This window comes from Amblyomma mixtum, chromosome 3 (assembly GCF_055824585.1).
Source record: "Amblyomma mixtum isolate Tamu chromosome 3, ASM5582458v1, whole genome shotgun sequence".
In the NCBI taxonomy this organism is placed as follows: domain Eukaryota; kingdom Metazoa; phylum Arthropoda; class Arachnida; order Ixodida; family Ixodidae; genus Amblyomma; species Amblyomma mixtum.
In genome coordinates, this window is record NC_143014.1 from 167,039,164 (window position 1) to 167,065,271 (window position 26,108).

General features: G+C 45.7%; 1 protein-coding gene across 9 annotated transcripts in view; it reads right to left on the reverse strand.

The window, feature by feature from the left end:
* The window catches only part of LOC149352622 (sushi, von Willebrand factor type A, EGF and pentraxin domain-containing protein 1-like), a 268,948-nt gene that overhangs the window by 225,009 nt on the left and 17,831 nt on the right, over nt 1-26,108 (reverse strand). For 5 of the 9 annotated variants that reach the window (XM_089581803.1, XM_089581802.1, XM_089581800.1 and 2 more), the window contains exons 3-7: nt 24,446-24,558; nt 16,236-16,409; nt 12,840-13,013; nt 2,506-2,748; nt 1,191-1,394 (exon numbers count right to left, since the gene is read on the reverse strand). In XM_089581803.1, coding sequence (XP_089437929.1) covers nt 1,191-1,394; nt 2,506-2,748; nt 12,840-13,013; nt 16,236-16,409; nt 24,446-24,558 — 908 coding nt within the window. Of the gene's footprint in view, nt 1-1,190; nt 1,395-2,505; nt 2,749-12,839; nt 13,014-16,235; nt 16,410-24,445; nt 24,559-26,108 lie in introns of those variants that run through there. The other 4 variants (XM_089581801.1, XM_089581804.1, XM_089581805.1 and 1 more) reach the window with 4 other exon arrangements.

The following is a 26,108-nucleotide window of genomic DNA, read 5'->3' on the forward strand; positions in this document are numbered from 1 at the left end:
ACAAATCCCATCATTCCCGCACGACAGGAACTTTGATTCATCTAATGAAATCACTCGTTTCCATGAGGCTCGCGCAAACAATGTCTTTTTCGACAATTTGGTGAGTCGTTATAGCGTCTCCCCTCAGAAGATCCATAAATAAAACCTCCTACGAACCTATACTTTTTCAAAACCTGCGAAAGCGTCGACCGCGCTACTCTGAAATATAGTGAAAGCTGATACTGCCTCATCCTATACTTGTGGCAGCGGATAATGGCCATTGCAGCAGTCTTGATGATGTTATCTTTACCTTCCACTTCCTCTACTACTTATAAAAATATGCATCAATACATGCAACCACAGAATATGTCACTTTAAAATGGTAGCAAGTTAATAATAATTTAAAACAGACGGAAAATGAACGCAGTCAGACGCGCCCATCAAAGGGCAAAAATGAAAGACGAACTGAAGGCAAACATTTGCGCCCCCAACACTTGGTGGAAGAAAAGGACATAATTGCGTGAAAATATACTGAGAAATAGGTAACTGGTCTTTTATTTTTGTGATATATTCAAATCACACGAAACAAATTTTAAATTCTAGGGGACACTTAAGTTCCGCCTTAAGGGTATGACGCGACAGCGTAATGAATTAAATCCCACATACACAGGTGGTCAATCTCTACATTTCCCTGGAAATCGTCATACACCTCCTGGCGCAGTGGTGCAGCCGTTAAGCGATGCGCCACTCTGCTACGATAGCAGGCGCTTCAGCGGTGGGCGTTGTGCGGCCCAGGTTGCTCTTCCCGAGCGACCAGTCATTCCACGGTGGGCAGTTTGCTCACTATCCGGTGGGCAGGGTGTGATGACGTCGCAAGGCCACGTGACCTAGGTGGCCCACCTGCATCGTAGGTTGCTCTCCGGGCACCACTTGCCAGAGCAATGCTCGCGATTTTGCGCTCGCAACGCCGACAACGCCGACGTCGAATGTTTAGGGTAAGGGGGCCTTTAACGCTACCGCGTTAGATAACAACTAATGATGACTATAAAATTGTCGCTCACATATAATTTGCTGAGACAGCTTGGGCAAACTTTGTCTATGGTTAAGTACGTAGAAGACTATGTAATCCAGCGTTGAGATTGAGTTGTGCATGGTATGCCATGTAGTGGTCGTCTCCTGAAGGTTAAACCTCCCATTTGAAATTTACTTACGTTTGCAAGCCGGGGGTTCGAAGCTCCACACTCCGGTTTCTTGGCAGACGCTACTGTCGGAGCCGACCAGGTCGCTGCTCGATGGGCATATGAAACGCACCGTGGTGCCACTGAGCTGGCGCCCGGAAATAGACTCGTTGCCCACCACCACACTACCACCTTGCTCGGTGAACTGCGCAAGCATCTTTCCCGGACACCAGATTTCTGCACATTGAAAGTGGAGTAGGCCATTTGAATGGACTGCATTTAAATGAAGGTGAAGGTGCCCGCTGCTGACAGTATTCTGCTATGCTCAGAAGTTTTGGGGTATGCTCTACAGCCTTGTCTTTTTTCTTTAAAACCAAACGCTGAGAGAGAAAACCTTGCGAACTATCTAGTGTGACCCTTGGATTTAAACCCTCCGTGCTATTCTAATAGGCTATTACTTCTATTCTTAGAAGTGATGTGGATATGCCAGCCTCTGGATGAAATTTTCATTGCACTGTATTCCTTAAATTTTGCTTATGGCCATGAGGAACTATACGAGCGCCCGGGTTACTCTCTAATGCGAAACGTATTAACAATAACTGAAAAATTTCCATAAAAGAGTGCTCTTGTACTTTCAGTACTATGTCAAGTAGCCGTTCCCGGGACTGATCTTATTTTGACAGCAGTGAAATAACACTTGCACGGCACAACGCGTACTTTTCTTCAAGTTAGTGACAGTTCGCTTCAATAGGTAGTGAAGTTCCCCTGAACCGATCGTATTGTGAGGCAATGGTTCCGCTCATGATGGCCACCGTCCTCGGCTTCTGCCGTATGCACAAACTTTTCGCTATTGGTAGATGACACCTTTAACGGAGGAATGAGGATAAACGAAAAAAACAGGGACAGATGGGTGCCCTTTTGGTGTGCAGCGGTAGCACTCACAAACACCTTTTTTTTTTTTTCAAGTTAATTGCGCGCTTTGCGCACAAGCGCCGATATGCAGTGATTTACCGGTTGGTACATGCCTTTTCCTTTTCTCTGCGACAACAGCGTGAGGTTGTGGGCAGAGACAAAGAATCTATGGCTAGCTTGGCAGAGAAGCTCATGTTCTTGACCTTTTCCTTGTAGCATGAGGACCTTTGTAGAATCAGCGCTGTTGCTGTACATCAAGCAGCAAAAATAGGCACAGAAGGCACACCCTTTGACCTGCATACTGTAGATTGCCAACTATTCAATATACCATACAGCCGCATATCCAACGAAAAATTATTTTAATGGTTTTCTCCGAGATACACAGCGTGCACTTAGAACAAGACTCTCGTGCTTCGTGATGATAATACACACCCACCTATGCAGCGCGGAGATTCACCGGACCATCTGCCGTCAGCGCCGCAGGTGCGTATGCTGCTGCCGACCAGCTTGAAACCGCGCTTGCACGAGAAGCCGGCCGTCGAGCCAAAAACGGTCCCCGAAAAGCGCAGAACACCGTTAGAGATGCCTTCCAGGACGCCACAGTTCACGACTGCGGCAGAGAACGTAGGTCGGCTGAGAACTAGCTCAGCAGCTGGGTCTGAAGCAACATGCCATTTCTCTTGAAAGCAAATGAGGGAAAAACATAAACACTGTCTCGTGCTCACTCTGACGCAGAGATGAAGCTACGTATTGTGTGCACCAAATTCTCTGTCAATGTGCGCACTTATTTTCATCGGGCATTTGACTAGAGATTTCTAAAGGGAAAATACAACAGAATATGGTTTCGGGCCCAACCTTCGCTGCCTAAAATCGTGAGAATCACGTAATAAATATGATAAAACCAAGAAAAAGTGATATCCACTAAACATGGTCTAAGCTCAAATATAAACATAACATAGCTAGGTCTGACCCAGTCCAGCGGCTCTCTTCGCCATTAAATACGTTATCTGCATCTGTTAGACTAAGTCGTAAGTCTGGGTTAAAAAATGTCTTGAAATCCCCCTTGGTGCAAAACAAGGAAGAGAGGAGGAGTCAGCATGAACGCGATGCTGCTCTCAAATAAGCATTTATTGTATCGGTATACAACGCATGCCATAATATCCAAGAAACGCAAATGAAAACGTGACCAGGAAATAACAAGGAAAACGAAAAGGTGTGCCATCACTCCGCGTACTTGTTCAGCTGTATATATACCCATCAAGTAAGCTAAAGTTTGATGTATTCGCCGAACTGGCCCACACAGCCTTCTTTTCTTTTTTAATGCGAAAGCATTACATCGCTATGTTGACTCCGGAAGTGTCCTCAAAACATGTCGCCCGAAGTTGGTCCTCTGTGACGTCACTAGATATGTGACGTCATGAGAAAATAAACATAAGAAAAGAAAATTGGGTTGTAGGTGGGAATCGAACCCGGCTGCCGGCATGCGAGATGATCGACGTGAGAGGTTGACGCAAAACTTAGTGTGTCATCACACCAAAGTGGTGACGACACACTCGCGAGCTGAGTCACAAGCGCAAAACCGCGTCCGCCGAAGCGTCGACGTTTGTTTGAGCAACAGACATCGCACATGACGAAGAAATCCCAGCGATATCATCACTGGTTGACCTCAATGTGGTGGCAGTATTCCCGAAAACTTTCACCAAATATTTGAGTAACCGTTCGTCGTACAGCATTCCGGGTGCTGTCACAGCATTACTCTTTGCATATAGTTACATGTTTTAGTCAAGTTGGAGGCTAGCTTCCGACAGGGGTTCGGAGGAATGACACATGCACCTTCAATTGCTTGCTTTCTGAGACTACATTTCCCTTAAGGTGCGGTTGAGATGTCCACCGAGATGTCGAGATGTGAAGTTGGAGGCTAGCTGACGACAGGAGTTCGTACCGATGACATACGCTCCTTCAGTTGCATGTTTTAAGGTGCACTTTAGATGTCCACCGAGATGTCTAAATCTCAGCGGTACTGCGCTCTTTCCTTTCCTCAAAACAAAAAATTTTAATTGAAACTGAAAATTGGTTTTTTAAGATAGGAAATGCGTAATTGTCGCACATATCTCTGTGGACACGCCAACCGCGCCGTAAGGGAAGAGACAAAGGAGGGAATGAAAGAAGAAAGGAAGAAAGAGGTGCCGTAGTGGAGGGCTCCGGAATAATTTCGACCACCTGGGGATCTTCAGCGTGCACTGACATCGCACAGCACACGGGTGCCTTTCGCGTTTCGCCTCCAGCGAAACACGGTCGCCGCATTTCCTCCACGTAGGCAGACCTCAATGCCCTCAATTTTTTTTTTTTTGTATTTGGGGGCGGGGAGGCATCCCGGGTGCTTCAGATGCCTTTTGTATACTCTTGCTTTTAAGCGAAGCTCACATGTTTTCAAAAAGCGGCAAAGGATCACAGTCGCTGCACTCTATGCAGAGATGGTCTCTTATTGTTTGTGCTCGTTGTGACACTGCTTCATCACTCTACCATCATGAAATTTCTGTTCTCGCTGGGCCAAGGAACAATTTTTGCGAAAGGTTACTAGCCTGCCATGACCGCGGCGCGAGCATAGGACTCGCGGCGGAGCGGCGGCAAACTTGCGTGATGTTAATGTTAGCCTTTGGTTTCCTCTTCCGGATGCTCAAAAAGGGCAGCCTGAAAATGATCAGGGTAGCCTGGTTACGTTTGGCAAACAAGATAAGATAAACTTTATTTTCCATCAAAAAAAGATGGAGGGAGACGGGGCTAAAAGCTGCAACCGCAGCTTGACTGGTCCCCGCCCCCCTATATGGAAACGACAGGTGGCATTTGACAAACATTTAACAACAAAAAGCATGTCAGAAGAACAGTCGTTTTGACACGACTAAATGAAGAAATGCCTATTGTAACAATACATGGCAACAAAACATGATACTGAAAAAAAAAATCTCAGGAAGGTACATTGAACATGGTTAATTGAACATGGAATTTGAACATGGTTACCGAAAAAGTGATACATCAGATTTCAGGACTAACAACAGAACATCTCTATGAATTATACAATATTAATAGCGGTTACATACAGTTTGCGTTTTATTGAAGAAAAATATTCTTAAGCTGCGTAGAATTCAGCGCTAAAATGTCTACATCTTCAGACAAATAGGAGTTTAAGACCGAAGGAATGCGGTGTTTTAGGGTTTGTGCAGCGTAATTTGTTCTGCAGGAGCCAACTTTCCAGTATTCTGGTTTTCTTGTGAAGTGACCTGACGAACTTTTAACGGCTAGTTGTGCTAATTTTGTTAGGATTTTGCTATTTTGCCTCCTTTCTCGAATTAATGCGAGACATAGGTTGTACTTGTACATCTCTTTAATGTGTAATAGGCCCAGCTTGTGGAATAATGGCTGTACATTAGAATCATGTGCAGAGTGTGTAATGATTCTAACTGCCTTACTCTGTAGTCTGCTAAGTTTCTGGATACCGGTCATTGTGGTCGTTCCCCACACGAGTATGCAGTAATTTAAGTAAGACAGAAAAAGAGAGTTGTATAGAAGCATCATGACATTTTTCGGTAGAAAATATTTGTTTCTGTGGAGAATCCCAACTACACTCGCGATTTTTGAGCCTATATATTCTGTGTGCCTGTTCCAGGACATCGTTTCTGTAAAAATAATCCCTAGTGTTTTAAATTCGTCGACAACATCTATCTCCGAACCATTTAACTTAAGTCTTAACTCAGACGGAACTAGTCTTGATTTCGCGCGGAAAACGATCGCTTTTGATTTCGAGCTATTAATTATTAGTCCATTGTGTTTTGCCCAATCACTTACTTTAGCTAACACGGAATTTGCAGTGCTAAACAATTCTGTACATTTATCGGAAGCACAAAAAATGCTAGTGTCATCGGCATAGATGACGAACTTAGTCTGCATATCCACGTTCACAATGTCATTTAAGTATATATTAAATAAAAATGGCCCCAAGATACTTCCTTGCGGGACTCCTGATTTAGTACAAGTCACGCTTGAAGAATAACCATTTAGCTCAACATATTGTACGCGATTTGAGAGGTATGATTTAATTAGCTCAAATGGTAGCCCGCGAACACCGTAATTTTTTAATTTTTCGAGGAGGAGATTTCGGTTGAGGCAGTCAAATGCCGTGGTAAAATCCAGAAATATGCCTACTACATACCTTTTACTATCTATATTGGTTAAAATGTATTCTTTCTGGTCAAGCAAGGCAAGTTGGGTAGATCGAAATTTCCGAAAACCGTACTGGGAATCAGTTATGCTATTCATTTTTTCAAAAAACGTTTCAAAGCGTATTAGAATAAGTTTTTCTAACCCTTTAGAAAACACGGGAAGAATAGAAACTGGGCGATAGTTATTAAGATTGTTATGATCACCTTTCTTGTGTATAGCTCGTACTTTTGCTATTTGCATGTCATTAGGAAAGACTCCAGAGCTTATGCACAAATTAAAAATGTATGACAGGATAGGTGATATAACATCGAGGACGTATATGCATCGTAAGGTATAACCTTACGGACGAACGGAAACGTATATGCATTATGTATAAGTTTTAATGTAGGAATGCAACATTTGTCTGTATTTTGACTCTCTGGCTTCGGCGCAATTATGTCCGTCCGTGGACGGATCGACACCTCACCTGATAATGCTCACGTGAATGACAGTCGAGAGCTTTCTTTCATCTATAAACTACAATAGTACACCCTAAAAGATAGCACAACCTCAAAAAGACCGAAACCGGCTACTGTGATGTCTTTAGTAACTGTTTACTTCACATAACTTGCCTAATCAGTGAAATGCCTCGTTTAGCATTGAGAACTTCCTGCGCAAATCCTATACGGGTAAAATGAGTTCAATGATGGTTCTACTTCCATCGCTTGTATAATGTAGCGCAGGTATATATATTATTAATTTATTTATTTATTTATTTATTGTCATAACAGGTACGCCTTCAATACACAAAGCTGAGCGGATCCATAGCCAAAGGCTAGTACCTAATCCATACGCAAGAATGTGAAAGTGAGGCGGAAGATGGCTGGAAGATAGATATCGTCCGCTGCGAAACTGCATCCCTCGCAAAATATCTTCGCAGCCGATTCCGCTGAACGAGAGTAAAGAGAGACCATTCTGAGCGGCGGGAAGACAGTATATACATCAGCAAAGGCTCTCAGTAAGTACCATTCAGAGAAGGCATGTACTTGCGTACATAAGTTGCAGTAGAGGCTGTTTCCTAACTGTCGCAGTTTCTGCGAGACAATCGCACCTCTATCGCTAAATGAAAATGCTATGTGTCCTCCTGGGATGCCATTCACGTTGTCGTGCTACACCTGTTTCAAGGCAGCGACCTTAGAAGAAAAAACGTTCCGCCGAAACTGCTAATGCTTCAGTTTAAAAAAAAAAAACATTTCCACTAAATGCCTATAAATATTCCCTGTTCGCCGCAAAACAGGCGTCCAAATACATCCTATTGCAGTTCTCTAACGGCGTGCATTGTTGGCGTGAGCATAACTGAAGCGACACTGGATTTTTAACACAATTATTTTGTACCAGGATGCCATTGATATTTTACGGAGGGAAAACCTTCAACCTACTCTATGAAATTTCTTCTGAATTAAAATTTGCTTCGGTGTGAAATTTGGTCTGGATTATTTCATCTTTGATTAAGCGGTGCAAACTTACAGCGATCTGTGAGTTACCGGCCAGTTGGAGCACCGAAGTCTGCAAAATATTCGCAGGAAGCAGTCGCGAGACTCAAACTGCAGCGTTTATAATAAATAGCAATACATCTCGTCCCTATGGCGTCGCGAGAAGAGGGCAAATACGGGCTGGTTGGTACATGTTTTACGAATTGGAAAAACAGCGCAATCAAAGACGAGACACAAGAGAAGGACAAAACACAGCGCTGGTGTATTGTCCTTCTCTTGTGTCTCGTCTTTGATTGCGCTGTTTTTCCAATTCGTCGCGAGAGGCCCGCGACTGCAGACACATTCACAGATATGTCTTCGGTGGCGACACCTCTGAAATACTTAGGTTTTTGTAAAACTAGCGTGACAGCCAGCGAGGAACAAACCGACATTTTGCATGAAAGAGTGGAAAAAGTCAGAACGCGGGATTTCTCTATTTTTTTTCGGGGGGGGGGGGGGGGGGGGATGAAGTGCTGTGTGCAATTTTTTTTTTTTTTTGCTATCAAACTATGCTCTGTGCTTAGTGTGTGTTGCATTGTTCCTGGCTTGATGTGCATATAATATTTATACGGGGTTCTATGTGGGAAAGAACAAGCCGGGCGAACCTAATCCGATTATTTGTTGATTAAATAATCTGTAAACTGTATACTTTTCGGTCGAAATCTAAAAGTCCCTCTGTTATGTGATTCGTGAAGCTAAGATTAAAGTGACTGTTGTCGGAAATTGTTATATCTTGCGACCGCCTTCGGGTGGTGGTACAGGGATACTTCAAGGAAGACGTAGTTGACTGTGATTTCCTATATGCTAGGTTTCCTGATGAGCATTTAGGAGGGGCAAACCGAAGAACACTGCTTGTCAGCATTGTCCTGCCTGCTCCCTTGTACCGAACTTTTTATACAGGGTGTTTCACCTAAGACTTTATACAATTTTCAAAAATTGGATTTTTGAGTTAGAATAGCGCTTTTTTCGGCATAGCATTGTCAGCGGTGTAGTAAATAAGAATACAGCTAAGGCGTGCTAACTAGCGGGCTGGTTAATTAGTATTGAATAGTTAACTTTTTAACTATTGCAACTTGGTTCCTTAATTACTGACAGGCGTGTAGCCCACAGCAAGTAATATGGATATAAATTTCTAGATTTTCGAAAACACGGTAACTCTCGGGACTGTGGATGAACACATTTTGGCTACATCGCGCAAAAATACACGCACTTTCGAGAAACTTGCAGGCAAAGCAACCTCTCCAGTGCGCGCAACTCGTCGAAATATCCAAAATTTGTTAGGCCCCAGCACCGAGGGTAAGCGTGTTTTCAAAATTCAAAAAATTCTTATAGATATTACTTACAGTGGGCTACAGCTTCTCAATAGTTAAGGAATGTAACAGTAATCAGCCAGGACACTAGCTTGGGCATGTTGGTTATTCATTTGTGACGGAACAGCTCAAAACATCGGGACAAGAGACAAGCGCTGACTTACAGCTGATTTTTATTTCGAAGAAACACTGCTTCTTATACCTTCTTCACCCCCTCAAAAAACATATGCGTCACAACCATATCGTTCAAGCGTCCAAAAAATTACAACATACGACAAATAATCACAGATTTATAATCCCATTTTTAACATTTTTAACATATGGTTGTGACGCATATGTTTTTTGAGGGGTGAGAAGGTATAAGAAGCAGTGTTTCTTCGAAATAAAAATCAGTTGTAAGTCAGTGCTTGTCTCTTGTCCCGGTGTTTTGCGCTGTTCCGTCACAAAAGTAACAGTAATAGTTAAAAAGTTAACTCTTCAATTTTAGGTAACCAGCCTGCTAGTAACACGTCTGAACCGTATTCTGATGTAATACACCGTTCACATTGTTATGCCGCAAATGCACTATGCTAACTGAAGAAGCCTACTTCTAAAGATTGCTAAAATCTTAGGTGAAACAATGTGCCGCCGCGGTGGCTCAGTGGTTATCGTGCTCGGCTGCTGACACGAAAGACGCGGGTTCGATCCCGGCCGCGGCGGTCGAATTTCGATGGAGGCGAAATTCTAGAAGCCCGAGTACTGTGCGACGTCAGTGCACGGTAAAGAACCCCAGGTGGTCGAAATTTCCGAAGCCCTTTACTGCGGTATCCCTCATAGCCTGAGTCGCTTTGGGATGTTAGACTCCCAAGAACCAGAATCTTAGGTGAAACGCCCTGTATATCGAGCAATGTAAGAGACGTTCTAAGACATGGAAATGGAGCAAAATTAATCCTTCTTTCTTTGGCTGCATACTGCTGGGAAGGCATGTTCTTCTGAGACATCATCTAAACGACTTTAAAAAGGACTTGCCGCTATACTCTCACAGTATTAGGTTTCTACCGATCGAACGAAGATGACGTCGCATTTGACGCGATAATGCTCCCGGATCCGGGAGAATTTCTTCAAGTCGGCGGGTAGATTCGTTTAGACACAAAGGCACTTCAGAACCCATACCAGAGTGGCTAGGTTAATGCAAACCACTCGTACATTTAATGCGCGAGAGCTTTTTTTTTTAGTCTTAACAAACTTTCCACAGTGTTTCTGTAATGTATGGCTTCAGGTTCTTGTTAGCTGTGACATGTCAAATCAGGCAGTAAAGAATAAAAAACGATACTCAAAGGCAGCGTGTCCGGCCCCGAGCGCAAAATTTCTGCTGTTAGATTCACCGCTCGGCTGCAGATTTTTTTTCTCGTTTTTTTTTTACGTTTCGTAGTTGACGGAGTATATCCACTCCTGCAGACGATGTGTGCTGCCTTCTAGGTAGACTGAGTGCGGCAATAGTGGAAAAACGAGTGAAATATGGGACAGTGATTTACTCCAGCAAAAGGCCTCCCTAGCGCCCCTCTACACGACCACGCACAACACAAACAGCAGCCGTAGTTGCCTTAGTAGGAGGATAGGTTATCTATGTTATTCTTACGAACTTGGAAGAAGAATTAGGCGCAGCATCAGCTAGCCTCTACAGCGATGCATGGGCTGCTATGGGAGGTCCCTTGAGAAGAAGAGCAAAAGGAAGGCATGGTAACTTTCGCGCGAAGCCCTCTGCATCTCCTTGCGTTGAGTGTATGCATGGGAACAAAGCAGGGCGCTGCATCCTTGTGTAGTGCCACCACATGCACCATCGTTTGGAAAACCAATAGGTGGCCAGCTTCACCCTTCACAACGATCGTGGCTGCTCTGCACAACTGACGTGTCCCTCAGCTGGCCGCCGCTCCTTCACCAGGCCTCGCGGGGCCCCTTCTGTAAATGTGGACAACTCTCCACACATGCATTCCATGCATTGTACTAGTCCAGGGGTAGCATGTATTAGCATGCATTGTTTTTGTCCTCCAACCCGTGCTCGGACGCGCAACTCATTTGGATACTAGAACGCCTGTGTCCTAATAAGCGTACACTCTATAGCCAGATATGCACATGGCCGCGCAGGATTCAGAACAGGATAGACGGGAACGAATAAGAGAAATAAATGTGGTAGATCGGGCTCGTTGGTGCAAGTATGAATGTACCTTTCAAAGCGACATGTATTTTTCAAAGCGCTAAAACAACACGGCCGAAGAAAGAACAGACAGGGACGAGCACTCTTTTAGAAGAACTTTTTGTTGGGCTAGATGGTGCTCGTCGTAAGAAAAGAACAGTAGCGCAACCAAGACGAACACAAGAGAGTACCACACGGGACTAGCGCTAGTCCCGTGTGGTACTCTCTTGTGTTCGTCTTGGTTGCGCTACTGTTCTTTTCTTACGACGAGCACTCTGTGTGTTTTAGTACTTTAAAAAAAAAAAGAGAAAGAAGATGGCCTTGAACGATACATGGGCTTCTATGAGATCCTTCGTGGGAGGCGCGCAGAGAAAAAGTGTGAAAAGGCACCCTACAACACGGAATGAGATGGGATGGGTGCTCCCATCGTGCTCCGCAGGGTTGGGTGCTCATGGTTACTGACGGGTGCTCGTACCAAGCGCTGCTCCCACGTGTGCAGGGAGCAGCGCTTCGTACGAGCATTCGTGAGGCGCCTAAGTACAAAACTGCTCGTCTTGGTTTCTCGCTTGTGTCACGTTCCTTCCGCAGGCTGTTTACCCTTCACTATGTCAGCCCGAGCTAGCCCAAACCACCACTTTGTTGAACAATCTTCTCATGTTTCTGACGAGCGTTTTCTTCTTGGCTATCGAAACAAGGCATGAGCCGCTCCAGGCAGTGCAGTTGCACGAGCAGTCGCGTACCAAAGGACTATTTGGGGTATATCAAATGCAATCGCTTTTGGCGAATGCAAGCTTATGTGGATGACGTTTACGCTGAGTGGCGCAGCTGGATTGATCGCACCGCTACACAGCTCAGAAATATACCACGCTCGAAAAATGACACAGCAGTCTTAAGAAAGAAGCACTTTCAGTAAGGGCTATGAAAAACGTAAACTTCACCGACGTTAGGTGAAAAGGAAGCCATGAGCGAATCTGATTCACTGTCTTCACAATTTAAAACCACGATGTCATTACTGCTGTATTGCGAATGACTACACTTTGTTCGCTGCGATCGGGTTAGAATCATTTCACAGCTCGCTTTAGCCGCTCTCAAAGAAAATTGAAAACATCGATTCGTTATGCCTAAAGCACACCTCGTCGTTTACACAGAGGTCACGGGGCTGTATTAAGTGCGCACGGCGGCGCTCAGAATTCGCTTCCGCCATTGCTATTGATGGCGAAATGACACGCGATTTCTGTTGCTGCGTGTCGGCGCCATTTCTGACTGACTCGAGCGTATGGTAACGCATTAAGGTCCTCTATACAGCACTCCTATGAACCACTCCCAAAACTCATCTCTCTCTCTCTCGCACAGCGCTGCTGCTCAGTAAAATCGCGCAGCGTGGGCATGCCCAGAAAGCTCACGCTGCGAAGAACATGCTGTATTTCCCCAAGTATGCAAAAACATCGTTGCTGTGGCAAACCAAAAGAACAAGTTTTAATTGAGTTCTTCAAATAGCCGCGAAGTGAAATTGGAACAAGATACTCGTGTTTCTGGACGGATGAGAATGCCCACCTACCTTCACAGCGCGGATATTCTCCAGTCCACTGGCCGTCAACGCCGCAGGTTCGTGTGGTGTTGCCAACCAGCTTGAAACCGTGGTTGCACGAGAACTTGGCATTCGAGCCAAACACGGTTCCCAAATAGCGCACAGCGCCGTTATCGATGTCTCTCAGGGCACCGCAATCCATGACTGCAGCAGAGAACGTAGCTCGGCTTAGATTTATTGTAGCAGCAATGAAACACATATTTCACTCGCCAAAAAGAGAACAGCAAATGTAATAAAGTGTCTAGTGGTTATAGGGGCGCACACAAGATCAAATGGCTTGGGCAGGATTATGTGCAGTGCACCATTTAAGAATGTACGCGCTCCTTTCTCGGGCATTAGGCTTAGGATGGATTAACTAAAAAAGTAATAAAAATTAGAGAATTAAGCAATAAAGCTGATAAACCTTAAGAAGAATAAAAATGAGAGGAAATTTTCTTTTAGAGAAAGGTCCTATTTGACACAGCGTCTCATATCGTCCTTGAGTCTCGTGTCTGATCCTCTCACAGGCTAACACTTAGGACTGGGTTAAAGGCAGTACCGTGGGAGGCCGCTTGGTGCAACGCAGCCGAGAGAGGAGAGAAAAGGTACATGAACACAGTGCTGCCATCAGTCAGGTGGTTATTACGCCCGGATGTAGCGCGTACAACGATGCCCAAGAAAAGCAAATCAGATGTTAGCATGAAATAATAAATAAAACAAAAACAGGTACCATCACAAAGAATACTCATTCAAATGTCTCTCCTCCCACTAGACAACCTCGCGTATTATGTATTACCAGCACCGGCCGGCGATGGGCTCAGATAACCATTTTTTTATGTTGAGCGATTCTGCGAGTTTCGGCTTCCCTTTGTGCAGTCTTGCTTTTAAATAGAGCTCATGCCTTTTTGAAAAACAGGCAATCACAATTGCGGCAGTATATGCAGGGCTGACCTCTTATTGTTTATGCTCGTTATTGTATTGTTCTATCAATTTTAACATGCATGATTTAGCCGCTTGGCTGATGTACAGTGTATCTGAATTTCTGACGAGATCTGAATTGCGTGTTCCGTGAGCGAAGCCGATAGCTCTATTTATTAGCCGCCGGCTGGAGCCGAGACTTGTGGAGGAAACCTCAAGTGTGGTCTCAAGCCAGCTGCTAATAATAGAGCTATCGGCTTCGTTTACGGAGCACGTGGTCCAAAGGGGTTTGTCCCCGACTGTACTTTTTGCGAAGAGGCAGTGAAGCTGACATAGCAAAACTTATTTCGTGTTCTTGACCAGTCGATTCGAGAAGGGTGGCTACAAGCAGCAGTGTTAATTATGGATCCGGCTAACCTGTCCACGTGTCCCAGCAATTTCACGGGAGCATGAAACGCAACTTCTACATACTCAAATTTGCCAGTCTTTTTCAAGTTATGAGACATTTCCCGCAATAATGTAGGACAACATCAAGTTTATTAGCAAAAAGACTTTCACGAGTCCACCTTGCTGTTTTTTTTTCTAACCCATATAATCAGCGAGCGAAGTAAATCAGAGGGATAGCTAGCGGACGCTTGGGCCTGCGATTCCGTATTTCCCTCTATTTTTAATATCCTTTCTTCTTCTTGGCTTGAGGGCCAAAGAAGAAGAAAGCCGTCAGTTTTGAAATCCTGCCAACCAAGAAACATCGAGGAGCTTCCCTTGCCCCTACCCTGTCTACGGCGTCACAACGTGCGGCCGTGGGCTGCCCCGCCAAAGCAACAATTGCATGCAAGCTTCCTCTGCGTGTGCGCTAGGCGCGGTTCTGACTGGTGGCGCCCAATATAAGTACCGGGTGAGGGAAATGGGCGAGTGAAACGCGTTTTCGTCTGATCTTTTCATTTCGAGTTTTTAAAGTGCAATAGCCTTCGTTTGCATGCTCCGATTTCAATAATTCTTTTTGGGCTGGTCTCAGGAACGGATGATAAATCGATTTAATGATATCAATCGGTACCGAGAAAAACATCGCAGTGCCCCATTAAAACACCGAGCTTGGGGACTCCCTACATAGAGATGCCGCGTATGCCACTATCTTGCTCTTCAGCATGCTATGAGAGGAGGCCGCTCTGTTTGTTAGCGGCGCCCGTTGCTCGGCGCAACGTTGGAAGTGGTGCTTGTTCAATGTGATTGTTTTATGCAATGGCGCTGGCCTTACTACGAACATTACAATATAGCAGTGACTAAGCGAGCCTTTCGTTAGAAAATCATTTGTTGTACTATAAAAATCTTACACGAGAGGAGACATGAACCAATGGTAATATAACCCACTGAAAAGGATCCATGAAACAGCTGTCGCCGTTCAACTCCTACTTCAAAAAGTAAGACCGAAATGTAATATTTCTGCAGCGTTGGCGGAGTACCAGTTATACGCCTGTTGAATGTATGCCAATATTCTGCTGCTAGCAGAGTGGCCGTAACGAAACGCGTAGTTCTACATCCGCTTTCATGCGGCCTCAAAACTACAAATGTTTTTCTTTTCCCTCCCACTGCTCGCTTTGACAGCCACAACAGCAGTCAGCGCCCAAAACTGGCCAGCAGCTCAGGACACTTACTCCATGTTCTTAGTACCCTCTCACATCGGACTGACTGCTAACATTGGAGAGGATTTTCTTGCGCAAGGAGCATCGTCACAACATACAGCAGTGAACGTTCCGAAAGACGCCAAACTCATGTGGGTGGCAAACCTTCACACCTGTCTTAATTATTTTGCAAGAGGCATCCTGCGAGAAAAAGCCGCTCTCCTGTTAAGGCTGTGCGCGGGCCAAGGCTACATGTCATCGTGGTTGCAGAAGATTCGTCATGCCCTGTCACCTCTGTGCTCGAATTGTGGTGCGGGGGTGGAGGTACAGCTTTTCTTGCAATTCTGTCGACCCTTTCAGGCAGAGAACCAAGCCTTGGTGCGCAACCTCAGAGGATTAGGAGTGCGATTAGACAGTGTCGTTTTTGTGCTGAACGCGTGGTAAATGAGCTCTTTCGGAAGTCTTGAGAGGGCACTGGCGTTTTTGGACCAGTGGTAAATCAGTTAATCTATTTTGTCACCACGAGTCACAGGTAGAGCAGCTGGCGACAGAGCTATCGACATGATAACAGTACCTACGCGTTAACTAACACCTCCTCCACAGCCGTCATCACGTGAAACCGTACCCGAAACCAAGTTTTTTTCACCCTGATAAGAATGCTCCCTATTGATCCAGAAGATAGTATATAGCGTTTGCCGTTATTTTAACCACAGTAGCGATTTTAATCACACAGCCGCTATTGACAGCCGTATGTGGGCCTTACCGGCATGAAGCAACTATCACGATACAATTGCCCGCCGTGAGGTTGATACAGGGCAAAGGGTTATTCGTTTCTGATGGTTATACTCACTGTGGCACTCGGGCTTCGGTGCATGCCACTGGCCGTCACTTCGGCAGATCAGAATGTACTCTCCCTCCAGCTTGTAGCCCCTGTTGCACTGGTAGCGCACGCGGTTTGGGTACACGAACTGGGAGTCCAACCGGAGGCCATGCTGGACGTCACCCGGATTGCCACACGACACCGCTGTGGATGTTGAAAGCAGCATAATAGAACAAGGTCGGGTTGCATCTCTCTTGCTATTATGATAGAGCGTATTCAGAATTTAGCACTGCGTTTCATATTCTCATCTAACTCTCGCCGGTCCAGCGTTACTAACCTGCAAAACAGGGCCAGCCCTCAAACGCTGGAACAGCGCAAATCAATTTCCATGCTGAGTTTCATGTATAACCTTTGTCATGGCCATTTCAAATTATACCGACCAGTTTTTCTTCACGAACGATTCAGACATTCTACAACAGCAACACAGTACTACAACCAAAAAGCATATTAATTCAATAAATATTATATGTTCTTTTGTGCAATCGCCCTTTGGAATAGTTCACCTGCTGTGGTAGTAAACTGCTGTACTGTTGACGCTTTTGTTGAATATATTCAAAACAGAGACTTGAAGCGATTTGTTCAGTGCCATTGACGTTGATCTGTTTCACTGTCTTTTTATTTCGACCTTAGCATTTTTTCACGCAACCCGTTATATTCCTGCGCTGCTGTTTCCCAAGTCACCTTCATGTCTATTTAGTTTTTGCTCACATCATTGTAACCACTCCAGCTTGGACCGGTGTCACAAAATTCGGCGCACATTCGAAAAACAGGCGCCGGGCGGAAGAAATCTCGCCAGCGCGCGCTGTTAAAACACTGCAGAAGGAACCCCGAAGAGCGCCTAACCTTTTGTGTGTTGCTGCCCTGTACACCTCGCTCGCCTGCGCGGCGCCAAAGGAACACGTCAGAGCGCGTCGTAAATTAGTCGAGAAGCTTTGAGTAAATTCTACTCAATGCTGACTGACAGGGCGTAGCCTTGAGAGTGTTAAATGATGTCCTCTCCCCTTTATTTCCGCACAGGCGGCGGCACAACGCAAGAAGGATCTCGAAGGTTCCCGAAGCCACTCTCCGCGCCTGACCAATGGGGCCGCGCGCCCGGCGCGAGAATGAAAAGGAAATTGTACAGCTGATACTGTGTGTATGTGAGCACATGCCTTGGCGCGATGAACGAACCCACGCGGAGCGCACCTATATATGAAGGGCGGTAACCGCTGTCTGTCAGCCCGAGCCGCCATTCAAGCTTTAGAGACGCGCGCCCGCTCGACTCCCGGGTCAACACCATTCGCCCAGCCACGGACCAGCGAGACAGTCTGCGCCAGCCAGCGGGACGGCTCCGTCGTCTTCCTCCAGTCGTCGGACTGTCGCAGTGCCCGGTGAACAGATTGTGTTCTGTTTGTTTGTCTCTCTCTCTTGTATTAGTGCACTTTAGGTGAAGGCTTTTTGTTGTATTATACTCTCCCCCGAGTGTTACTCTACACGAATTGCATTGTATTGTAAATCACTTTGTATGTTCTCGTAGGAGTGATTGTAAAATCCTCTGTACCGTCTATTTTCTGTATAAACTGCGTTTAGTTTGTGAATCTTTGGCTCCGACCCGTTCTCTGGTTGCGACCGGCGAAAGCTGGGCACCAAATGGCCACCTCCGTTGTCACAGAATCTTGCACAAATCAGACTCATGCTCAATTTTGCTGACCAGCTCATCATCCGACTTTCTTGCAAAAATCTTGCCGTTCAGCGTCTAAACCGATTTCTACCCCTGTTTACACTTCCTACCGATAGCCGCGCCGAGAAGTTTTTTCAGGACAGGGCAGAGGCGTTTGTTGACATAATTGGGGTCAGACTTGTCCAGATTTATGTCAGTGTTAAGAAGTCTTGCCCTCCTTCCCTTTATCAGAACAGCATCTCGCTTTGCTCTGGACTTAAACTGCACAACAATGTATTTTTCAACATCATTTCTTGCCGGCACTCTGTGGCACATCTCAATGCGATTCTCTGAGATGTGTTCTTTCAAGGCACTGTGATCTGTTTGACATTGTCAACAACTTTTCCATTTCTTGCACAATTACTCCTCGAATTTCAATGTTTTTATTCCTGGATTGTTGTTCTGCTTGTGTCATACGCCCCTCAAGGTGCCTATTTTTGTTTTCCAGGCTTACGCACTTCTCCTGCAGTGCCCTGTTTTCTTTTTGAAGTGTTTGATTCTAGACGACTTCAGCATTTAGCTTTTCTTTCAGGTCTTCGATATCATGGTGTGCATATTTTAAGCATTAAGTTATGTTTCGCTGTTCTAACTTCAGCTCGCGAATTTCATTTCGTAGGTCTCTTTCAACAGTGCAGAGGTGGTGCAGATCAAAGGGGACAGGTGATCTGCTGTGATGACGTGGTATCGCGCTTCGTTGTAATCCGGGCAGTCAATCAGTTTTCCAAACGCGGTCACTCAGATGGCAGGAAGCACAGCCAGGTTCGTAGCTCTGACGCAAGTGAACCTGCGGCAAAGAGCACAGCAAAGTGCTTTGTGCGATGAAAGCTGTTTTCACCACTGCTGTCAAGTGAAGGGCGTTGACAGCTGTCTGTCAGCCGGAGTCGCCGTTCAAGCTTCAGAGAAGCGTGCCCGCTCCACTCCCGGGTCAACACCACTCGCCCAGCCACGGACCAGCGAGACAGTATGCGCCGGCTTGCGGGCGGCTCCGTCGTCTGCCTCCAGCGCAGTGCCCGGTGAACAAATTGTTTCTGTTTGTTTGTCTTTCTCCTGTATTAGTGGACTTCAGGTGCAAGGCTTTTTGTCGCATTTAATTCACCCTAGAGTGTTACTTTTCATGAACTTCATTGTATTGTAAATCACTTTGTACGTGCTCGTACGAGTGATTGTGAAATCCTCTGTATCGTCCCTTTGCTGAATAAACTTTTGTTTTGTTTGTGAACCTTTGGCTCCGACAAATTCCCTGGCTTGCGATCGGCGAAAGCTGGGCACCAAATGACCACCTCCCTTGCCACTTGGTAGGTGGTTTCTGCCTCAGCTCGCCACGCTAAGTCGGGGGCATCTCCTTTGTGACCGAGACCGCTACCCCCATTCGCTCTAAGTGTCTCCGGGAACGCACACGACAAGTGCACGAAAAGGTGACCACCCGAAAAGGGCCTGCAGTATTTGTCAATAAAAATAAAAATACAAAAATAAATGGCGCAGTGTGATCAGATTTCATTTACCGTGATTTTATAGCATGTCGCTATCAGTAGAGTTGCAAGCCTGCAGATAGCAGAGCCTTTGGAGGAAGTAAACACACCCGCATCTTCCCCGACTTGAACTCAGATTGCGTCCGAACGTTGTGCAGATTCTCTTATATGTGTTTCGCAACTAAGTTCACAACTGACACTGTTAACACCCCAGAGGTCGATGTCACACATTAGTGTGAAGTTATTCTTGCTCTGCCCGTTACGAAGTCCCAGTCGGTGGGAAAATGCAAGTTGCATTAATGCGACGTTCTGGTCCACTGCACATCAGAAGTATATGGCGTGGAGAGAAAGATGTTACTTTTCCTGAAGGGTGCGCCGATGGGGTAGATTAGAACAGAGCACTCTTATACGTTAATTCTAAAGCGTATAGGTAAAATGACATCAATGCAAAACTCGTCGATGAACGTATACTTCGCAAGACATAAAAGCATGAACAACGTTAGGTGTTTACTATGCACAAAGGCGTTACCGGGGTGTGTTCACAGAGGGTGTTCGCGTTTGATTGCGGTCTCATCAGCAGTAAATTTGGTTAGTGCCGAGCTGGACCTAAACCAAAAGGGATGATTGAAGACCTGTAGCTCGTCAGCATAGCAACTAGGGTCTTTACTTCTGTGTCGCACGAAAACACAAAACAGTGTGGTCAGAGTAAGATTAATTATTACTGTAATTTTTGACAAAAAGTGAAACCGTCTCAGCACTGCTCACAGCGGCTTTGTGCACATTGCACGGTCAGCGCTTTAAGTATATTGCGGGTTATCAGGTTATCAGTGATTTTTGTCTGTCAGCAAGTCTCATTCAACAAAGCGCAAAGCTCTCTATCGTTTCAGGGCATTTTCTTTACCTGCGAAAAATTTTAGCCTCGCTGCATGTAAAAATTTTGATTCAAACAGGAAGCACTGTCTGTTAGACATGCCAGATTCTGGATGGAGGAGGGGAAGGGGAAGGCAGGCTAATAACGCGTGCGAAATGCCAAGCATTTGTCTGCGGTAAATGCCGATACACCCTAATCGCTATGCAGAGAGCAAAAGGTGGCTTCCGCATCAAGAAATGAGAGCGACATTTACAGCAGAAATAGAATTCAGGCTTAAGCTGCGTTCACCTGCAGGGGAGTATGTACTCCCTGCAGGTATAGGATAACCCCCTATGAAATTGCGGATTTATTGCCGTTCATGAACACGATGCAGACGAAAAAATACTCAAAGATCCGCACTGAAAACTTTAAGTGCTTACACTTTTAACAACTACGGCCGTATCAAAGAGAAACAACCGACATTTTGCAGATGAAATAGGAAGCATCGTCATCAACACAGCACATAACGGCGCCCCCAAGTTTCGCAACTCTGGACTTCAAATCCCTTACTGGTCGAAGGAATCTTCGGCGCAACAGGTGCAATTATGATGAAATGGCATTTTTTCGCCAGTAGACGAGGCGCAGATTATGCAGGTGAGTTTTTTTTTGCATGGCGTGGTTATGACTTTCTAACTGATAGTCTTCAATGACATATCTGAGCTGATAGTCGCAGCTGCCAGTTCATTACAGAATGAAAATCAAAGCTGAAGAAAATTGCAGATAAAGTCGGTACAAGCGCTTCGAATACACGACCCGCACTCTTCTGTTCGTCACTGGCCCTCAAAGGAACACTGATAACGACTACATCCAAGTTTTCTAATTAGTAAAAATCAATTTTATAGCCCTTTCTGGGCACGTTGGTGTTTGTCCGGTAGCAAAATACGCATCTATTGCTGAGAAAGTTGAATTAAAAAATTTTCCCGCCACTCGATTTAAACTCATGACGTCTACAGCGAAAAAAAAAACCTCCGTGACAACCGTTCTCAAGTGAATGGCGGAGTAGCCTAGTCTCAGGGATCAGCGTTAAAAACTGCCTCGACGCCCCGCAGTTTACTTGCCAAACCTGCTGGTGATGACGACGCTTGTATTTCATTTCCTCGCTTTTTCTTTCTTATAAAAACTAAATTTTCAGTTAAAGTAGCGTCTTTGTCATCAGAATTCAGTAATCTATCAATACAAGCCAACTTCAGTCTGTCCTCTAAGCGTCCCTTTAATGACCAGGTTACGGCTGTGAATACGAACCAACTCGCCCAAATTTCGGCTTTCATTTATGCGTTTGTTACACCATAAAAACGAGTAGAATCTCAGTGCATGGCACGCTCTTCAGAATAAAAATTATGGCCGCGGAATGGTGGGCCCTAGGTCTTTCGATGTACCCGGTGTTTCATGCCAAGAAACATTTGGTTTAGTCTGATGTATAAGGGACGCCGTAGTGGAGGGCTCCAGTAATCTAGACCACCTGTGGTTCTTTAATATACACTGAATTCGCACAGTACACGGTCCTGCAACATTTCGCCGCCATTGAAATGCGAGCGCCGAGGGCGGGATCGAACCCACGTGCTTCGGGTCAGCAGCCGAGCACCGTAACCACTGCGCCACCGCGACGGTTCAAGAAACGTTTTTCTTTTAAAATGACAGGCAAGGTTTGAATGCGCCAGCAAGCAGATGACCACGCTAACTACTGCTATAGCTATTATTCAAAGCGCTGCAAGCACCTTTCCTTGCCCATTGCCAACGCCTTCTTATTGACTCTTAACTTCTGCGGAACCGCTACCATCACCGCCTTGTTCCCGCTACCACCACCACATCATTCTTCTTGCATTGCTTTTATTCGCAACAGTGGCATGTTCAACACACTGTTTAAGACACGCCAAGCATGGCTATTTCGCCGGTCCATGTTTGGCGCAAAGCCGATACTACTGGGCGACGCGCGGATATTTTATACGCGAGCGCGTGGTAGCTTTCAGTGTCGTCAACTGAGACGTAGTTTGTATACGTCATCCACCTTCTGTTCACTCACGCCACCTAGGATGACATCACGGTAAGTTCCGCCGCCACTGCTGCTGCCTTGCCGCGTGACTATGTTCTCCTCTATCCATAAAGTAACACGGAACTCGTCGTCAACCTCACAAACTTCAAATTTCGACCTTCAAACTTCATCCTGTCAAACTTCACAAGTCAACCTTACCTGTCAAAACGTGGCTTTGAGGAAAAGAGACTATTGTGACATGGTCTGTGAACTGTCGCTTGTGTCAGCAGCCAGAAACTCTTCATTACTGCTTTAAAGGGCCACTGACCAGGGTCCGGACATTTTTGAAAAACAAGCCCACTGCATAGATGAGGCATCGAAGATAACCTCTGCAAAATACTAGAGCCATGCGCGCCCCGAAAAGCTGCAAAAATTCAAATCAAAGCCCGTTCGTTCTTTCCTTCAACAAAAACGTCCCCGCCCCACTACTCTGAACCCTGTTGACGTCATGTGGGTTGCTTTCGCTAAAGGCACTCCATTGGTGCATCGTTCTGACTGACGGGAGGAGGTTGGGCATAGCCTTGGCGTCGCGTCGTCTGCGCAACGCTTTCCGCAGCGCCTTCTGTTTTGCACATGCCTACAAACCCGCATGAAGGAACAACAACAAAAAAAAACTGCGGAGGGTGCGTACGGCGACAGCCTTGAACCCTAGTCATAAAAAGCAAAAAATAGTAGAACTGAGTTAGTTGGTTCGCCCCCCCCCCCCCCCTGCGTGATCACGTCACGAGACGCTCTGCGTGCGCGCTCCCTTCTCAGTTTTTTTTTTTTTGTTCTATGCAAGCCCCCCAAAACGAGGTTCTAATTACTAGTGCAGCAGAGCCTTTCCCTCGCTCGCCCACTTGACCGCTCCGCACACACACCGCTTATCCTTGGTGCATCTTGCGTACGCCTCGACTCCAATGAATGACATGGGCTTTGGAGAGGAGAAAAGACACAAACACACAGAACACAAACACACATGGAGAAAAGCAAACGGGCGGTTGCCGGGTCCACGCTTCGCCGTGTGTTTCGAACACAACCGACTTCCACCCCTCCGCTCGTGAAACGGTGGGGAGGCCTAAAAAAATGAAAAGGCCGCTCGCTAACTGGGAATGACAAACAGATGTATGAAAGGATGCGCTCGCTAACAAGTCTAACGGCGAAACACCGCGAGGAGACCCAAAGAGCAAAACAGAGAGGGTGTTAGGAAACCCGCAGCGCCCCCCCCCCCCTCCCCTCGAACAGACCCAGTAGCAAAAATCAAGAAAAGAATTCTATTGAAGGCGGGGCCATGACGTAGGCATGTGACGCACTCCACAGACACCACGCCTCCGGCTTAGATCGGAGAAGGAAGGGGTGTTTTTGCCTTGCTGAGCCTACTCGACGAGGAGCGGGAGAGAAAAATCTCGAGGAGGGAACGGAAGGAGAGGAGGCTCGCTCAAAGAGCGGTAGAGAGTGTTTGCGACCAGAGGGTGGTCACAGACCCTTTAGGTTTTGTCGTGATGGCGTTTTTATTTGTTTTTTTTTTGGGGGGGGGAGACATTTTTAAACGGTCTCTCAAAAAGGACATTGAGATTATGCCCTATACTATAAGATTTTTGCCTACATGGAAGGTTATAAGTTTCCGTGCGATCTTTTAGCTGCGAAAGAGCCGCATGACAGATCCCCATGCAGAGCCGCCCCGTTCATCGAAGTCTGTTCAGAGAGCAGTGTGATATGGTGCGCAGCGTCAACCTCCTGCCTGGCTGCCTTTACTGGATGCATGTGTGTGTCTCCCGGAATATTGATGAGCGGGCAAAGCAAGAGCAGGATGTTGGTGTGATTGCGGCATGCGACCTGGTTAGTTCGGGCCTCAATCCTCTCAGCGTGGGTGTACTTCCATGCAATAAAATAAAACAAATAAAACTCGTCCTGGCTACGAGGTTCCGTACTCGCTTCCCGTGAGAAATTGCTTTGTTTGAATCCAACCTATAGAGCTTTTTTTTTCTTGATTTGTTTTCCTGTTTGTGTGATGCAGAAGGTCCGGAAACACATCTCTGAGATCTCTAACTGCACCCAGCAATGATAGCGCATTTAAAAAAGCGTCCAACTTACGTTTGCAGTCGTGTTGGCCGACATCCCAGTACAGTGACCCGTCTTCTCTCTTTAGGCAGGTTGCATTCCAGGTATCGCCCTTCATCGGGATGTACCCCGGCCCACAACGGTACCTGTGCAACGCAAGGGGGCACTTGCAACCATGACAGGGTGGGGACCGTACAGCTGACTCGACACACTGTGATGGTTCGTTCTCAGCAAACTCAATGAATCAGGTGCGTTTGCCCGACATGTATTTTCGATTTTGTTCACAACGCAACAAAAACGGGAAAGACGAAAGAGTAACACAGAGAAAGAGTAACAAGTGTGTTACTCTTTCGTCTTTCCCGTTCTTGTTGCGCTGTGAACAAAATCATGAATACTTACCAACTCGCCCAAATTCCTGCCTTGCTGAATGTATTTTCAAGCTACTAAATCAAACGGTACAAATACTGGCATCTAGTAGGATTCGCCTCAGACAATGCGCCACGGGGGACGTGTGTGGCGTCAGGTAGAACTGTGCCGGGCGTTTGCCTTCACTAGAACCGCGTTGAACGGCACAGCTTTGAACAACGCTGAGTTGACGCTGGCAGATATGTTACGTTGTAGTCCTATAATGTAGCCCAGACGACTTCAGCCAAGGTTAAGGAATTTTACTTTTATTTTACACAGTAACTTGTCTTACATGTACTTTCATAAATATACGTTTTCATGTGAGCAGTGCCTCGCTTCGATAGGCCCAAGTTATCAAACCGCGAATGATCGCACTTATAGTGCTGCTACGCAGTCCAGCATACTGCGAAAACATGGTTCTCACATAAATGATTTGACTGAATGCGGCACAATTCCCTCATAAGGTGTTATCGTGGCTCTGCAACGGATAAAATGTTTACTATACCAGGTGTATCAGGGAATACTTTCAAAAATTTTCAAAAATGGGCTCCTTGGGGTAAAAATATGGCTTTTGGGCATAATATTACCAGTGCTCGCGAACACCGAAAAGCCGGTTAATTGCCTTAAGTAGTAAGCTGATTAACTAGTTTCTGATAACTAACTTTTTAACTATCACGCATAGGTGACTGGTTGCATTCAGAACTTTATAGCCGGTCTTTAGAAACAGCCATATCAGTTTTTAAAGTTCCGAAAACGCAATTACCTTCACCGGTATGACTCTACAAAACTTGTCCGGATCGTGCGAAAATACATGCGCTTTCGAAAGCATGCAGCCAAAGCAACCCCTCCAATGCACGTAACTACTCGAAAAGCCAAATTTTGTCCAGCCACAGCGCCAACGATAATCGCGTTTTCTAAATTCTAAAAACTGATATGGCTAATACTAACGCCCGGCTACAAATCTGTAATAGCAACGGCGCCTAACGCAACTAGTTAAAAAGTTAATTATTAAAAATTAATTAAGCAGCTCACCACTTAAGACGACTCACCGGTTTTCCGGTGTCCGTTAACAATCGTAATACAATACCGCAAAAGTCATATCTTTACAAAACCTATTTTTCGAAAATTTTTTGATGTGTTCGCTGAAAGCCCCAGTATATGGCCTAACTAATCGGGCACACGGCTAGCATGAGGGTGAGGATTGCGCAGCCAATTCTCAAAATTCGAACTCGCAGGGCACGAAACGTTTTCTCTAATTATGTTGATTTCGAATTAAAGAGGGCATTTTTAA